Source organism: Erpetoichthys calabaricus, chromosome 2, assembly GCF_900747795.2.
Source record: "Erpetoichthys calabaricus chromosome 2, fErpCal1.3, whole genome shotgun sequence".
NCBI classification, from domain to species: domain Eukaryota; kingdom Metazoa; phylum Chordata; class Cladistia; order Polypteriformes; family Polypteridae; genus Erpetoichthys; species Erpetoichthys calabaricus.
The window spans coordinates 86,559,576-86,577,405 of record NC_041395.2 but is presented as its reverse complement, the minus strand read 5'-3'; the positions used below and the strand labels follow the sequence as shown (position 1 = coordinate 86,577,405).

Sequence of the window (17,830 nt, the reverse complement as noted above, 5' to 3'; positions counted from 1 at the left end):
TGTTGCTTAAAGTATACAGATAAAACTTTAACTTCATTTAAATAATCTGTATTGTTAATAATTAAACATGTGAGGACACGGTGCCGCAGCGCTAACTAGTTCACGGATAGCTCCTGCCTTGCGCTGTATAATTGCTGGTGCTGACGCGACACTGGAAGGATAGACGGATAGAATAATTAAACATGTACTATGAAGATATTTCAATGTTCCTTAAAAGTTTTGAAGAATCGGCGTTCTAAGCTTACAGATGGCTTAACATCTATTAAAGAGCTGATTGTGTGGCGATTGGGTATTTGGAGAAAGAAAAGTAAGGACAGGAATTGGAGGTTAGTACGTTTGAACGAGACAGTACTTCTGTAATAAATAATTTCATTGAAGGTCACACATGACGCAGCAAGCCTCTTGCATGAGATATGAACAATCACTGCGCCACCGTGTTCCCATGTTTAATACCATGCTTTCATTCCTATCATCATGAAAATGATATCAAGTATACATATCAGTATTTTAATTATTCAGAGAGCTGTAATATCACGAATGTAATGGATTCTGTGTCCTGTCGGAGAAAGAGAAAGAACGGAAGCACGTAGTGATTCACACACATAGAAGATCAAACACAGAACAAAGCATTTAACGTGCTACTTTAGTTATGATGGGATTTGAGAAACTAGTAAAATAAACGATTTTAAGATGAAGTTTATGATGTTCTACTTTAATGACAAAATAAACTACGTGATTAAAGTGGAAATTTCAAGATTAAAGTTGACATTTCGTGCTTTTTTCCCACTGTGTGCCTATTTTTTTCTCTGTACCTTAATAAGCTTTCATATGACACTCAGACGGTCTGCTACGAGTCGCCTTTTCACGCCGACTTTGATATGTGACAACTTCTTTTATATTTAGGGCACTGTGCGACTTTGTGAACTTGAGCTTTCGAGTTTCTCCGACACTATGTCACTCGATCAACTTTCTTTTGTTGATTATACCACTGTTTAAACCAACAAATAGTATGTTTTTCCTTTGCCTCCACTTGGTATTTGCTGAAATTCTTATATTTTCCCCCGAGCTTTTCCCATTGTCTTTTCACAGAAGGCTATTTATATCGATTTGCAGATTCAAAGAGGCATAATTCTGGGAGGAGTTGGGGCGGGACAGAAGGCGCATGCACGTGCGTTACTTTTCACGCTGATCGGGATTTATGTAGCGGAAGAACGTGAAAGTTTGCCTACGCACAGATTCCTGCATCTGGATTTTTCTGTGCGTACGCACATTCCCGCTTTTGTGCTTACGCCATGTTATAGTGTGAGTTCTACACACGGCGTTATACATGAGGCCCCTGGTTAACAAGTTTGTTTCCCATTTTTTTCCCCCTTAAATACATATCATGGAAGATTATGTTATTATAAACCACTGCAAAAGAAATGAAAGTATATTTTTAAACCTTCACCATCAATCACCATCAAATGTCGATTTTCAGTCAAAGCAGAAACACAAGATAACAAGAAAGTCTTTACTACATTTAAATGAGTTTAAGAGATACATTTAAATGATTGAACACAGCTTGCAAGTTACATAAAGTTATTAGTTAACATAAAGTAACCTGTTTAATCCAATTCAGGGTAATGGAGGGCCAAAGCTAATCCTGGTAGCTTGTAAACGTACAGGAATCTGATCAATATGTAAAACTGTGAACTAAATACACATGAAAACCTCAGTTGATAGTAAAAATTAATAGGGACCTTAAGAAAATGTAGCAGAGAATCAGTTTTAAACTATTACATAAACTGCACATCACAAATAAGAGATAGGGATGAACCAATGCTACTGTATATGCTGGATTACACAGGTACTGATACTGACCTTAGTAATCAGATTATGTATCGTCCAGACGTGACTGATCCATAAGTGGTGCTGCTTCTCTGGACTTAGCCCCGCATTCATCTGGCCCTGTGTGCGACACCAGGGTAAATGAAACAAATGCAAAACTGTTACACTTTAAGGTCAGTCGTTTCCCATTAATATGCTATATTCCATACTTTTCTACCACTCTCATTGTCTTTACAGCCTGAACATATGATCACTGCACAGCTCACCTTGGGGAGAGGAGGGCTAGGTTGTCATTCAGTACCTAAGATTGTCTTAGATTTACAGGACAGACTTTTATTCAGTAAAAATGGTGGAAGTTTAGTTTTTGAATGAATGTACAGTCTGTTTTTCTCCATATGCCACTTCCTCATTGTAGGAGTCTGTAGATGAGCTGAAATGCATTTAGGCCTGTTTTAATATCAAAGGGACATCCACATCATTGTCCAGTCAGATTTCTAAAATCCAGAACCCATCAGCTTTTGAAAGAGACATTACATATTATTCTAGTGTGAGCTGACCATTATTATTTGTCTTTGACTAATATGAGTGCCAGTAATAATGGTGTGGAGGGATTTCTAGTTTTGCTCATGGTAACTATTATCACTTTTGTTTTAATGGACTGGAGTGCCTTTCCAGTGTGTGTATCCTTTTCTCTGTAAGCCACAGCAATTGCATAATATGATTCTTTTTTGTCAATAAATGCATATAAGCCCGTGTTTGTTGTTAATTGACAGTCTGTTTTTATATCCAGATCAGATTTTTCTAAACTAAGATAACTTCTCAGCTTTCGAAGGTGCCTTCAAATGTTACACAAGTTAGAATTAATTGCAAGCAATGCAAATATAAAGCTCTCCCAGTTTGCCAGGCTGTCTGGGACTTTAGTTGCTGTTGTCAACAGAAAGAGGCTTTTCTTGGTGTCGGTCAAATAATTTTTTTACAGTTTATGCATCAAAAGAAAGCAGATACACTTTACTTTTGCATACAGCTGTAATGAAAAAATATCTTTTATAGTTTAGAAATCAGAATCATATCAGAATAGATAACCAACTGTGCCTAACATATGGCTTGCAAAATCCATATAAGTCTGTGAAAAAATAGTGATGGGAATTTTGATTCACTTTACTGATTCAGTGCTTTCAAACTACCTGATTTAATGACTCGATTCATTTGATTTGATTGATTCATCAATAATAAAACCAAAATATTTCCACCCTTGAATTGCATATTAATTATTATTTCTTGAATCATGATATGTAGTATAATTTAAATTTATTAAATTAGCTATTAAACATGCTAGTAATTCATATGTTATAATATTAATCTCTTTGAAAGCAAAAAGCTTGGATTGGTACTAAAATATTGATTTCTGTATCAATATATCAATTTTTAGACCAGTACCAGGTCAGAAACTGTACTGAAGCAAATAGCAGATAACTCCCCATAACCACATCTATAGTTTTAAACGAAAATGATCCCAATCCACACTGGAGTTTTTGTATCGTTTTCAAAAGAATCCCTGTCCATACTGAAATGCCTGAAAACACACGTTATAGCCTTTTTCCTACATTAGGCATGCACACCACGATGGCAAACTCCAGAAAGGGACTGTGTAGGGAAAAATTCAGAGCCCATTGAAAATCAGATTCTCATGTGCTTTATAGGCTTTCAAAACTAACAGCGTATGCAGGATTCCTTCAAAAAGAAATTCTTTAAGGAGCCACAGCGACTTTCCCCTGTGTCACAATAATACACTGATTATAGTTGAAAGTTTACATGACTGGCGGTGTTCAACTTGTTAATAAATGAAAACACTGCAAATGTTAAAGGGGCACTTTAAATAAAAAAGTGTTTAGCTTTATGTTCATTTGTAAGAGGATTGATTCTAAGTTGTACATAGCAATCGGAGTGCATCTTGCATCAAACAAACTCAATAATAAAAACATAGTTATATACTACACGACAAAACAACTTGGGATCCCAGCTGGCAACCCCCTAGGCAGACACGCGGTACATGTGCTTTGATCGCCGCCAGGTCAAACTTGTTATTGCACAAGCAACCGGCCCCCTGCATGCACCTGCTAGCACTGAGTAAGCTCACGCCTTCTGGTGTCGGCGCACAGCACCGGGAAAAAAAAGAAAGAGACAGATATGTGACATTTTGAAGAAATCATTGTATGACCTGAATGGTACCAATCAGAAAACATCATCGCACTAATGCAGTATTATTTGAAAAAGAACAGATCGGGTGTAAATTTGTTACTTGTAAAAGTTAGCTTTTTTCACTTTTATTTTCTCAGTCTCGTTCACGCTCTCCTTCCCCTCCTGATCTGACTCTAACTAGCTAACTAACAGCACCAGCATAAATTCTCAAGAGACGGCGGCATCGCAGCTCCAGGATGCTTGTGTTTCAGATGCTCATGCATCGCGGTGGTGCTGCCGTGAAAAGAAAGCTCTGCTTTACATAATCTGCATTCAACTTTTATTTCTTTTTCTGTGAAGTGTGCCCACACATTAGAAAGTTTATGTCTCAATTTTTTTCCATCTACTTCCTCCTCCTCTATCCAACTTGCCATTGCAACCACATTTATTTTCCTCTACATTCTTCTTCTCCTCAAACGTTCTTCTTTGTTGGTAGGACTGTGTGCAGTCTTGACAAACAATAACAAACGATACTGCCTCCAGACGTTCATGTAGTGCATTGCAGTTACAAAAACCAATGTGGTTCTTTGTGACTGGAGCCTCAATTGAAGGTTCTGTTTATGACGCGTTGACAATAAAAAATCTGCGTCGACGATTTTTTGTAGTCAATGACGTCGATTACGTCGACTAATCATTGCAGCTCTAGTATCGGGGAAGAAAAAGTGGGATCACTGATTTTGTGTACAGAATGGTGTGATGGATGGAACATCATAAATGGATCTAAAGAGAGCATTCCAAGATGGACACTCTACAACACTTGAGGCCAGAACATCATGGGGCCTTCTGGTAGAAATAACTGGTGTACCAAGCCTGGAGACCACATTTTAAATAACCAAACACAACCAAGGTGCAATGCCTGTAAAAATCTGTCTTAATCCATTTTAGGACTGAACCGTTTTCCTGACAAAAATTCATTGTGCTACCATGCTTATGCTTTTTTTGCTTTCTGCTGCTATGTTGATGTTTTTCAGTTATGTATGCTCAAGCTTTGTATTGTGTTTTCAGAATCTTTATATAAGATCAACCATTTGAGTGGCTTATTTTTCCATAGTATATAATCCTCTTATTTTGCTGATTCTGACAGGAATGCGAATGTGTCCAGGAGAGCAGCTTGCCCGTGTGGAGCTTTTCATCTTCTTCAGCAGTCTTCTACAGCACCTCAAGTTCTCCTGGCCAGATGATGCCTCCCCACCAGACCTAGAAGGCATTGTGGGTTTGAGCCACAGCCCTAAACCATTTAAGCTGCTGTGCCAAACTCGAGACTGGAAGAAGGCACCTCAATAAAAGGAATTCTTTTCTGCTATTTTATATTTTTGATTTTGTTTTTAACATTTAAAATAGCAACACTTTCTTAATTGATCAGTTTTACTTAGCATCCAAGACAAAAACATTAATTGCAGTCCATGCCAAATTTCAAAGAATTCAAGGATTTTAAATATGCAACAAAATATAAAAGCACTCGTTGTGGCAGGGATAATAATCAAAAGCACTGTACAGTTCATTTCCTAAAATATATACTTAAATAATTCCCTAATGTAACATTATTTGGCATGAATATTGTTTTATTTGCCTCTGCATAAGACTAGCTATGGATGTAAAATGAACTGTAGCTTGAAGGCTGTCCTGTCAAGTGCTTCTCCTTGACAATTATTGTTTGAGCTTCAGGACCTCTTTAGCAAGTTTTTGACATGTGCACGGAAATATTAGAAATGTCAAAAAATATCAAAATTATTATTTATTTAGCAGAAACCTTTATTCACATACTGTTATGTTTACGAAGTACATTTGATTGTAATTTGGAATTATAGCTGGAGACTGAACCTTGATTTTTAATAGGTGAATCAAAGGTCTTTTGGCATGACCTTTGGGGGTCAGAGCACAGGGTCAGTGCCTCTGGAGCAATTTTCAGGTTAAAAGCTGTGCTCAAGGACCCAATGGAGTATGATCCTTTCTGAATGTAACTGGATTTGAACCAGCAACCTTGAACATACTAGCGCAGCTCCTGAGCCACAACTTCACTTAAACGTATCACCAAGGCTTTCAAATTCAATTTGGTGCCAGAGTTGCTCTTAGCAGTTTCCTTATTGCAACAATAAAGTGAAAAATTCGGAACTAATTTCTTTCTTTCTTTTGTGACCCTGAGTAACAGGAAAGTACTGTATAATACTGTACTGTATAATTTCTTTTGGGCACAAAGAAATGTCTTCTTGTGTCCCAGTTAGAACAGTGGGGTGTGTATTGGTGACTGTCTCAAAACGTATCACACATAGGACGTGTACTAAATCTACATCAGTACAGCAGTGGGCACTGTACTTTATTGTTGACATTTTGGTATTTACACGATTTTGTTGCACATAATAACATTTTTCTTGTTGAAAAAATTCTGTGTTTTTGGTTCATTTTTCCTGGGGTAAACGTAATGCTAAGCCCTGTCTTGTGCTGTGTTTGCTTGGTGTTGGTGGTGGCATTAGTGATTTAGTCAGTGAGAAGATGCTGTACTTTTATTTGTTCAAGATGTTCTGACCCTGCAAGGCTGCAGCAGTTTTGTAAGAAAATGGAATCAAAACATGGTTTGAAAAAGTCCAAATTCAAGCTAAGGTGATTACCGTTAAGACTAAAGTCAAGTAAACAAAGCTCAGGACGTGCAGCAGAATTGTGGTCACAACCAAAACAAAAACCATCTAACCAGAGAGAAATCGCTAGGCATTACCTTTAATAAAAGAGCATTAAATATGTGAAGACTAGGAAATGGACTATAAAGAATAACTGTGAATGTTTTTAAATGAATTTAATCGTAGAAAAACAGAAAGTGATCATCAACAAAGCGGTCCCAAAATTGTAATGTCCATAAAAAAAGACCGAGAACATTTGTTTTTAACATTACCAAAACCAAAATAAAACAGGGAAAAAATATAACTCAGAGATTCCTTAGTCTCCAAACCACCAGAAATGATGATCAAATAATTTTTAGAGTTAACCTCCAACCGCAAGTGGTCATGGTATGAGGTGGATGGATGAAGGTCAAGGAGCAGTTGGGAAAAAAATGAAAATCAGAACCCAGATCACGACTCAAGAGAAGAAAGCATCTGCTTTTGAATCTATTTAAGTAGCAGAGTGTTAACTCCGGTTTGCACCAGTAATTAGTACATGTGCTATTTGTTTCACTCCAAAAAGTTTAACAAATACATTTTACCATTATCTACGGAAACAGTCAACATTGTTAATTATGTTATCGATTTCTGGTCATAATGCTCATTAACACATCCAGGAATGTAAAGCATTGAGTTTGCAGAAAGTCCAATAGAGCTGTTAGGCCAAACAATACACCTGGGAAGCAGCAACCTCTATTTTTCACTGCAGATTGATGAGTGATGTACTCCAGACCACCCGTTTTCTTGTCCTTTAGCCCTCAAAACTCTTGAATCTTGACTACTTCTTTACTTGACTTTGGTACACATTGTGCTCTAAATATTAATCGCCCATCAACACCAAAACAACTTTTTGCTTTTTAAAATTTTTTCAGAAAGTAAAACTGTTTGTTTTTTGTAGTGCCTGCTAATTGCTCGCTCACATAGCTCACTCGCACTCGGTATCTATGTCACCTGTGTTCTTTAGTCATTACTAATTCTTAAAATTTTTGTTTTTACCCTGTTAAAACCCAGATTAGAAATGTAAATAATCGCTTGTGGGAATCCTTTCAGGTGAGTGGCACCACTAGAGGAGGGAGAATGTCTTTAATCTAGAAGTCTACAATCCTTTGAATAAAGGTAGCAGTAACTCATATTATGTGTAACAGCCTTAGCTTGAGGTATCCTGGTAGACTTGGGTTTATCACTTTTATTTTTTTAAGAAAAGCATTCACATGGGGTGGGGATTGAATCTTACTTTTGTTTTTTGTATTTCCATTTTTCTTTTTTTAGATTCATTTTGAAGTAAATGTTTGTATCTGTTATGTTATTATTATTTGTTGCTAACTAAAATAAAAGGAAAAAGATTGAGAAAGAGGCAAATAAAAGTGCTTTATCAGTCTTTATTGTCACAAGTGTAACCCACACTTAATCACAGTTTGAACTACTGTAGCCTGAGGGCCAAGTGTGGTTTGTACTTTTTTGACAGACACAATACACGAAGATGCACCGTATGGGATGTCAGTCCACTGAAGGCCATGCTCACCCACAAATGTAGCTGCCTGAATGCAACCAGTTAGTCCAACTGTAGGTCTTTAGACTGTATAAGGAATCTAAGGAATAACTAGAGGAATGCCACATCTACCCAACCTGAACATGAAAAATCCAAAGAAGACACCTGCACCATAAGTGAACAGACTTCTGGGTATTTAAGTTATGTTCACAATTACCAGGCTCAAATATGATTTTTTTTTGCCTTAATGTGACACAAATCCTGTTTTCAGGGCTGTATGGACACAGAAATCTGATCTTTTCAAATCAGATGTGAGTTACTTTCATATGTGGTCCTTGTTTCCTTAAGAGGCATTAGCTCTCTGGAAATGTGTTCTTTTCAATTGCGGCGTTTTAATAACCTGAGTTTAAATAAAAAAGTATTATCCCACCCAGCATGCAAAATGACGGTTACAAGATTACACGATAAGTTAGGATAATTCTAGCTCTTTATTGATGGTTTCACGCGGCATTACACACGGGAAGCTTATGACAGACATATCAAGCCGTGGGACTCTTGATCTGTGCAGTCCGTCATTTTTCGTTGCCACTCTGAAAGGATTTTAGCCGGACAGAAGACATAATCTTCTGCTTGGCCTCGGACAGAAGATAAACTCTTCCTCCCGGAAGCTTCAAAGTGTTGGCCGTAGGTGTCCATCCTTATATTCAGTTGTTCCATGTGCAGGGTGCGTTTCTCTGGTTCCAAACAAGGACAGGAAGGATTCCAGCCCCACCTTCAAAAAATACAGGAATAGCACAATGCCTATATATAGTTCTCATTCTCCCAACAAGGAAAGAAAATAGTGTACTGACAGAAGACAAAAATATACTGGTCTGTCTGTAGGCTGACTATTCAATTGTCCAGTTGTCTGTGGCTATCTAGTCCTGTGCTTGGCTCGGCAATTCTAAATGAAGATGCTGTGCCCTGTGTACCATATCATATGAATGAGTCCATAACAGTGGGCACAGAGAATAGTGACATTAAACTTAATAAAAACACATAGTATAACAGTCCTAGATCAGACGTGTATCTGATTCATGGCATTGCGACATGAAGGAAAACAGTCACACATTAGCTGAGAGCTGCTATCATCAGCCAGCACCAGCAGCACAGCAAAACAATGATAGGGGAGAGCTACAGCTGCGACAACTGTCATGGTCCCATCTCTGCTTGCTCCTTCTTTGTACCCACACATCTCTTGGTGCAGCAGTGCCAGCGATTGCTCCAAAAACAGCAAAAGTTTAGCCATCTGTTTTTTTCACCTTCTTGACCTCATCATGTACAGCTGACAAACTGTTTGCCATCCTCCAGACCAAAACGTGATGCATACACTAGCTATTAGTGGGTCCATTTTCTTGGTTTTAATACCATGAAGTATCTCACTAATATGATGTTTTTTTTGATGTTATTGATGCAGACGACTCGTGCACAAATATATCAATGGGTGCATGAGTGTGAAGGAAAGATATTTTCATATTACTGTTAGATACAAACCACTTGTGAACCGTCAGGATAGACCAATCCAATCTGAGCAAAATTTTAGAATTGAGCAATGAGGCTTGTAATGTGAATGTCGCCTAAGAAGTGGCAACAGTTCTGTAATGAAGGAAATATTTTTCATGTATCTATATACAGTCATATGAAAAGTTTGGGAACCCCTCTCAGCCTGCATAATAATTTACTCTACTTTCAACAAAAAAGATAACAGTGGTATGTCTTTCATTTCCTAGGAACATCTGAGTACTGCGGTGTTTTCTGAACAAAGATTTTTAGTGAAGCAGTATTTAGTTCTATGAAATTAAATCAAATGTGAATAAACTGGCTGTGCAAAAATTTGGGTCCCCTTGTAATTTTTGCTGATTTGAATGCATGTAACTGCTCAATACTGATTATTTGCAACACCAAATTGGTTGGATAAGCTTGTTAAGCCTTGAACTTCATAGACAGGTGTGTATCATATCAGGTATTTAAGGTGGACAATTGCAAGTTGTGCTTCCCTTTGACTCTCCTCTGAAGAGTGACAGCATGGGATCCTCAAAGCAACTCTCAAAAGATCTGAAAACAAAGATTGTTCGGAGGCATGACCACGGGGGGGCTGGCGTACCCGCCCCCCATGAGACAAACCGTGCCCCCCCCCTGCGAAATGCTCTGTCTGTCCAATGAAAACTCTGGAGAAGAATAACATTTGATTTTCAAAACTGAGTTGCTTTCCAATTGGCCCGTTTGAATTTGGGGCGTATCCGTTAGTGCCTCCTCCACTAGACAGGCACCATGCTGCTCACAGTTCACTTCACCGCACATTTTGCAGCACGTTTTGAACCTGTTGACCGCATTCTTTGATTAAAACAGCGTATACGTTCCATTCTTCTTTTATTTTCTGGCTGGTAACACCAAAGGCTATGCATAGGTGGCTTATTAAAAAGCAGACATCTTCAACCTCTGTCCCTCCGCAAGCTGCTGGCTCCACGGTTGAGCCCAGCACCGCTGCTACCAACACGGAGCACAGCGCACCCATGTCGGGAACTGAAACTCCAAAAGATGTAGATAAGCCTACACAATCCTCCAGCTCTGCGCCCGTGTCAGGTACTCCAAACCTCTGCCTTCAACAAAATATACAGTCCGGTCTGCCGGACTTAAATATGGATAGCCCATCCCAGCCCATTTTAATTAATTATCCCAAGCACGCATTTGTTTATATTCCCCCTGACGCTGACACCAAGGCAGCCATTGACACACTCTGCCACTATATCAACGATTTGCAAACCACACATCCAGAGGGAGTAGTCATCGTTGCTGGGGATTTTAACCAGGCAACCATGAAGAGAGGTTTACCCCATTTTTACCAACATGTGGACTTTGCAACTCGAGGAACCAATATATTGGATCATGTCTACACCAACATTAAAGGAGCATTCAAAGCATCCCCATGTCCCCATCTTGGCTCATCAGACCACATCTCTATTATGCTAATCCCAGTATATAGACCTGTGCTCATCACATCAAAACCATCACTCAAACAGGTGAGAGTTTGGCCAGAAGAAGCCATGAATGCACTACAGGATTGTTTTGAGTGCACTGACTGGTCTGTGTTCAGTGAGGCAGCTACCACAGATCAAAGGATAGACATAAATGAATATGCAGAGGCTGTGTCTGGCTACATAAATAAGTGCATGGAGGATGTCTGCGTCACCAAAAACATCATTGTCATTGGCAAACGATAAACCGTGGGTGACTGCTGAGGTGCGAGTTTTGCTGAAAGTGAGAAACTCTGCTTTTAAATCTGGAGATATAGCTGCCCTTAGAACAGCAAGAGCCAACCTAAATAAAGCTATTAGAAGAGCTAAAAGGGCTCATGGAAAGAAAATAGAGAGTCATTTTCAAGATCACAGGAACAGCAGAAGATTGTGGCAGGGGATTAAATCTGTGACAGATTATAAAACAGTTTCCTACCCCTGTGATGATAGCTTCAACTTCCTGAATGACCTAAATAAGTACTTTGGATGGTTTGAAGCATTGAATGATACATCACCAGTGAAGGCCACCTCTCATCCTGATGAGAAGGCACTGTGTCTGGAACCGGATGATGTTCTACGGACTTTGAGGAGAATTAATCCAAGGAAAGCTGCGGGACCAGACCAGATACCAGGTTGTGTACTCAAAGGATGTGCGGAGCAGCTGATACATGTCCTTACGGATATATTTAACATCTCTCTGTGTCAGGCTGTTGTGCCATCTTGCTTTAAAACCTCAGAAATCATCCCAGTTCCGAAAAAACCCATAGTCACAACCATGAATGACTATCGCCCTGTAGCCTTAACATCAATAGTGATGAAATGTTTCGAGAGGCTGATCAAGGACCACATTACTTCTGTCCTACCCTCCTCATTTGACCCAATCCAATTCGCCTACCGCTCCAACCGTGCCACAGAGGATGCCATATCTATTGCACTCCATTTTTCGTTGGAACATCTGGAGAATAGAGACGCTATGGTCCGCATGCTGTTTGTTGATTTTAGTTCGGCTTTTAATACAATCATCCCTCAGAATTTGATCAGCAAACTGGGCCCATTGGGACTGGGCATACCTCTGCAAAACTGGATATTGGACTTTCTAGTGGATAGGCCACAGTACGTACGGGTAGGAAAGAATAAATCAGATACCATCTCCTTGAGCACAGGTTCTCCACAGGGGTGTGTTCTAAGTCCCCTCCTCTTCACGCTCATGACCCACGATTGTTGTGCCAAGTTCAGCACAAACCAAATTATTAAGTATGCGGACGACACAACAGTGGTGGGTCTCATTCGAGGTGACAGGGAGGGGATTACAGAGAGGAGGTGAAGTCATTTGTGGAATGGTGTGATAAAAACAATCTGATACTGAATGTCGAAAAAACAAAAGAACTGGTGATCGACTTCAGGAAGAAACAGCTGATACACATCCCAGTCTACATTAAGAACACTGCTGTGGAAATTGTGCAGTCTACTAAGTTCCTGGGAGTCAATGTGACGAACAACCTCACCTGGTCCCTGCACACCTCCTCCATCATCAAGAAAGCTCACCAGCGCTTGATCTTTCTGCGGAGGCTAAAGAGGGCCCATCTCAGTAAGTCAGTCCTCACCACTTTTTACAGAGGGACCATAGAGAGCGTGCTAACCAGCAGCAGCTCTCTGTGGCAGGAGAGCTGCAGCGCTTCGGACTGGAAAGCACTGAGGAAAGTGGTGAGGGCTGCGGAGAGGATCATTGGAGCCCCGTTGCCTAATGTACAAGATTTGGCAAAACAACGCTGTCTGGCCAGAGCTGTGCAGATTTCTAGAGACCCTACTTATCCTGCCTCTGAACTCTTTTCCCTCATGCCCTCAAGCAGAAGGTACCGCAGCCTGAAATGTAGAACTACCAGGTTTAAAAACAGTTTTTTTCCTACTGCCGTTCGTCTTTTAAATGAAGCATTTTAGTATTTTATTGTAGGCATTTTTAATTCAGAATTTTATGTATTTTCAATTTAGACTCTTATGCACTTTTAATTAGAAATTTTTATGCACTTCTAATCAGAATTTTTGTGCATCTTTAATCAGAATCTTTCTGCACTTTTAATTGAATGTAATTGATTTTAACTATGTGTTTTTATTAATGTCTTATGCATCGTATTTTCGTTCTGCAGCACATCTTGGATGTTCTGCTGAATGACAAATAAAATTGAATTGAATTGAATTGAATTGAAAGACACTCAGATGTTTTAGTGCAAGCTGGTATCAGTCTCGACCATGGCTTGAATATTCTGTTGTCCGAGATGCCAGCTTTTGCTTTGCCTGCCGCAAATTTAGTGTTTCCAATTCGGACCGCGAGGACATTTTCACCAAACACGGCTACACTAATTGGAAAAAAGCTCTAGAAATAGACGGTGTTGGCTTCCACAAACACGCATCTAGTATCCTGCACGTCAGTGCCATGTCTGCATGGCAAGAGTATCGGTGAAAGCATAGTTCAACTACTGGGTCCAACCCAGATAGAAAAGAATAGATATTATGTGAAAAGCATTGGGGAGGCCGTTCAGTTCCTTGCAGTCAATGAACTGGCTCTGCGTGGTCACAATCATGAAAGTGGGGAGGAGGGACTTTTCCTTAAGTTCTTTGATTACACAATCAAAAAAGATGCCAAACTTGCAGAAATTGTAAAATACATCCCAGACAACGCAAAATACACATCCAATGTAATTCAAAATGAAATAATGGAGACTCTTGCCAAAATGGTGGTAAAAGATATCAGGACCAAATATGAAAAAGCTGACTATCCTGGACTTTGCATTAAAAGTGATGGTACCAGGGATCGCTGTAACATTGAGAATTTGTCTGTAGTGATTAGATTTGTCCATCCCTGAAGAACACCTGATTGGCTTAATTAAACTGAATCAGCTTGATGCTGAATATATTTGTAACCAAATTCTGTCACATCTCTCTGAGCTAGGTTACAGCCCAGACAATTTAGTGTGTCAGTGTTTTGATAGTACTTCTGTCATGTCTGGGGCAAGGGGTGGTGTCCAGGCTTTGTTACAAAACAAAGTTGGTAAGTACATTCCATATGTACACTGCTACAACCACCAGCTCCATTTTGCAGTGATACATGCAATGGAATCAGAACCTCTGGCTAAGAAGTTCTTTGACTGGTCAAATTCATTGAACACATTTTGTCACAGACATTATGTTTCACACACATACAATACACCCACTATGAAAAAAGTTCTAGAAATACGATGGACCAGTCATTATGATGTCACAAAGTCCATTGTCAACAATGAGGAAGCTATAAGGGGGCTTCTCTCAGAGGTAGCAGAGGCTGACATTACCCCTTTTGACATTTGCATGGAGGCATGTGGTCTTTTGACCCAATTAAAAAAACAGAATTTCTTCAATACAGGAAAATTCCTCCTTCATGTGCTTGGTGTGCTGAAAGCAGCCAATGCAATTCTACAGGCACATGCAGTGGATTTGTGCACTGCTGGGGAGGTGGTGACAGCTTCACTGGCCACACTGAAGGAGATGAGATGAGACTCATTCTGGGAGGAGCATTTCTCTCAGTGTGAAAGTAGGCCTACCAATTCGCTCAAAAGGAAACAGAAGGTTAATTCACAGCTTGATGACAGTATTGTCGTGTCTACGCTTGGGCATGGTGACTCTGATGAACAAATTGCTCCTAATCAGACTTTTAAAAGGGCTATGTTCAGCATTCTTGATAGAGCTATTGTGGAAATGGAGACAAGATTCTCTCAGAGAAATGTTGAATTATTGAGAGCCACATCGCTTCTCCTGCTGAAATAAGAATTATTTCTTGATCATTCTCTCCTGAAACCACTTCAGACACTTGCAGGCACATAGAAAAATAGCATGAGCTTGCAAAATGAAATTGCTGTGGCAAAAGCAATGTTGATCAGTAAACTGCCAGCTGATGGTAATCTCTCTGAAGCATGCAAATGAATTCAGCAGTACAAAGAGGCCTTCCCTATGTTGCATTCGCTATACATATGTCACAGCACTCATCATTGGTGTGTCTTCATGCATGCGAAAGCTCTTTCTCTACTTTAAACCGCATTCTCACTCCACTCCACCCAACAATGCTGCATTCAAGGAAAAGAAATTTAGTCATTCTGGCACATGAGAAAAACATCACAGAAAATCTAGACATGAATGAATTTATTTCAGAATTTGCCAAGACTAATGGCAGACTGGTCCTGTAGATAATATCCAGGTTAAGCACTGGAAACTGATATCCTATAGCCTCCCTAATGACTACAATGAGCCACGTTTCTGTTCTTGCTCTCATATGTTGTATATATTTGACTTTATTGATATTTACCTTGTAGATGTAGTTCTATATTTGTTCACAAAAATTAATAATTCAAGTTCTATTGCCTCTGTTAATTTTATTGAACAATAGGTTATGATTTATGCCACAATTTTTGCTTTTATATGTTATATAAAACTATGTTGTTATTATTATTTGACCCCCCTACAAAAATGGGGATGGATGGATGGATATTTTTTGCCCCCCCAAACAAGCCAAATGCCCACCCACACATGATGTTCTGGTCACGCCTCTGGAGAAGACTGTAGCCCAGCTGAAAATGAATGGAGCAATTACATCATTGCATACTGAGGAAAACAAACGAGGCTTTTCCAGACTGCTGCAGTGTTCCTTTAGTCAAGCAGCTTAACATGCCGGTTTTTGCATTCTGAAACTGGGCTGATCAAAAGTACAGTAGGTTGTAGGATTATGTGAAACAGAAGACTAATTCACGAGTGTGAATATGTAAAATTATTCACATACTTCTTTTAATGAAATCATCTGGATATAAAACACAATGTTATTACAAGTTTTACACTTTCTAATTTGTAAATGTAAAATTTAGCCTTGTATTTTCTTTACTAAGAAAAGCTTGTTACCAAAAGTAAGGAGAAAAAAAACTGAACCAAGAAGGCAGAATTCATATTTAAGACTGCATGTGGTCAGCACAAGCATGAAAGCAATGTGTCCAGAGTATTCCTTTTTAAGCCTGTGTATCTGTTTTCAGAACTTGATTTTTCCATTGCTAGGTCATGGAGATCTAAAGAAATGTATAAGATCCTAATTGATAATTTTTTACTGCCAAAGCAAAATAAATCATACAAAACAATTATACACATAATCAAATATAATTTATCCTTTGTGAGGGATGGCCAGCCATTTACCCCGGCTAATACCCCCAGGCCGCTAGATGGAGCCCTCCCTGTAGCATGGAAGTGCCCCGAAGACCAGCAGGGAATTTTGGACAATGGAGTTTTTATTCCCAACCCTGCTGGACACCGTGGGGCCCACCAGAGGACGCTGCAGGGACTCTTACGTGCCCTATAACCCGGAAGTGCGTCATGATCACATGACAAGAAGAAACGACGTGCTTCCGGGTTGAGGAAAAGGACTTTTACCCTGACCCGGAAGTCATAAGGACTTGTGGATTGTTGGACAGGAACACCTCCGGGTCAGGGGGTAGAAAAGGACTGTGGGAAATCCCAGACACTGAGCTGAGTTGGGAGGCAGGGTGGCTAAGTGTCTGGGAGTGGAGGATCGTTTATTGGTTATTGTTTTGATTTAGTGAGTATTGTGGAGTGGAGGGTGCTTTGTGCACTTATTATTATAATAAATACTATTATTTGGACTTTTATCTGGTGTCTGACGTCTGGTCTGAGGGTTCAAGGGGTCATGGAGGCCTTAAACTGTCACACCTTATAAAGTAAACTATTGCTTATAGAACTCAGTGTCCTGTAAAATATTTCAAGTACAATTAAAGTAATACAAGTACATACAACAATAATATAAAACATTTGGCTGGACACAAAACCTCCATGTAAAAATGTAAATACACTCAAATGCATGTCTATATCATTACAGTTTGATGTGTCCTTGGGCAAAGCATGCAGGAAACTTTGAGAATCCCAGAATTAGAAAACTCCAGATGCCTCACAGTACTAATATGCTTCCTTTGCAGGAGGGATAAAGGCTTTGGTTACACCGAATACAGCTGTAAAGGTTAGCAGATAGTCTATGGAGGCCAAAGGACACACATGAAGGTCAAGAGGGAAGTCAGGTAACATCAGTCTGTTCTGGTCATATGATCCTCAGACTGAGTATAAAAAGCCTCTGGGACTTCTTTTTTTTTGAGAAGCATAATATTCGCACAACTGCGAATGGACTTACTCTGTTTATTTGGGGGCAATCACACTTTTATAACTTTACTTCTGTTAATTTGCTAAGGTAATATTTTTTTAAATAATTATTCTCCATTGTGTTAAAGGAATACTTGACTCAAAAATAATGTTTTTTTATGTGTTACTAATTCCATGTAGTTTTTAGTAATGGCAGAGAAAAATTCCAAATCTCATTCTTTCAGGCAAAATGACAGAAAAAGGTTTATAATATAATGGAACTTGGCAGTGACCCCTGCTGCACAATGGCAAATGATACAAAAACCTCCATGGAAAAAAGAAAAAAATAGCATGTTACTCATCTCACATAATCCACATGTCAGTGATCCAGCTGTATGCTCAAAATGTCCAAAATA

The 17,830-nt window shown here is 39.3% G+C and overlaps 1 protein-coding gene and 1 long non-coding RNA gene across 2 annotated transcripts in view; one reads left to right on the top strand and one right to left on the bottom strand.

Annotated features, from left to right (window-relative positions):
• LOC114646055 (cytochrome P450 2B4-like) overlaps positions 1-6,776 on the top strand; it is a 62,499-nt gene extending 55,723 nt beyond the window's left edge. Inside the window, exon 9 of the mRNA XM_028794037.2 lies at positions 5,150-6,776. Coding sequence (XP_028649870.1) covers positions 5,150-5,349 — 200 coding nt within the window. The 3' untranslated portion in view covers positions 5,350-6,776. The remainder of the gene's footprint in view (positions 1-5,149) is intronic.
• LOC127526748 (uncharacterized) overlaps positions 5,155-17,830 on the bottom strand; it is a 98,692-nt gene continuing 86,016 nt past the window's right edge. Inside the window, exon 2 of the long non-coding RNA XR_007934178.1 lies at positions 5,155-5,262. This is a non-coding gene — a long non-coding RNA (uncharacterized LOC127526748). The remainder of the gene's footprint in view (positions 5,263-17,830) is intronic.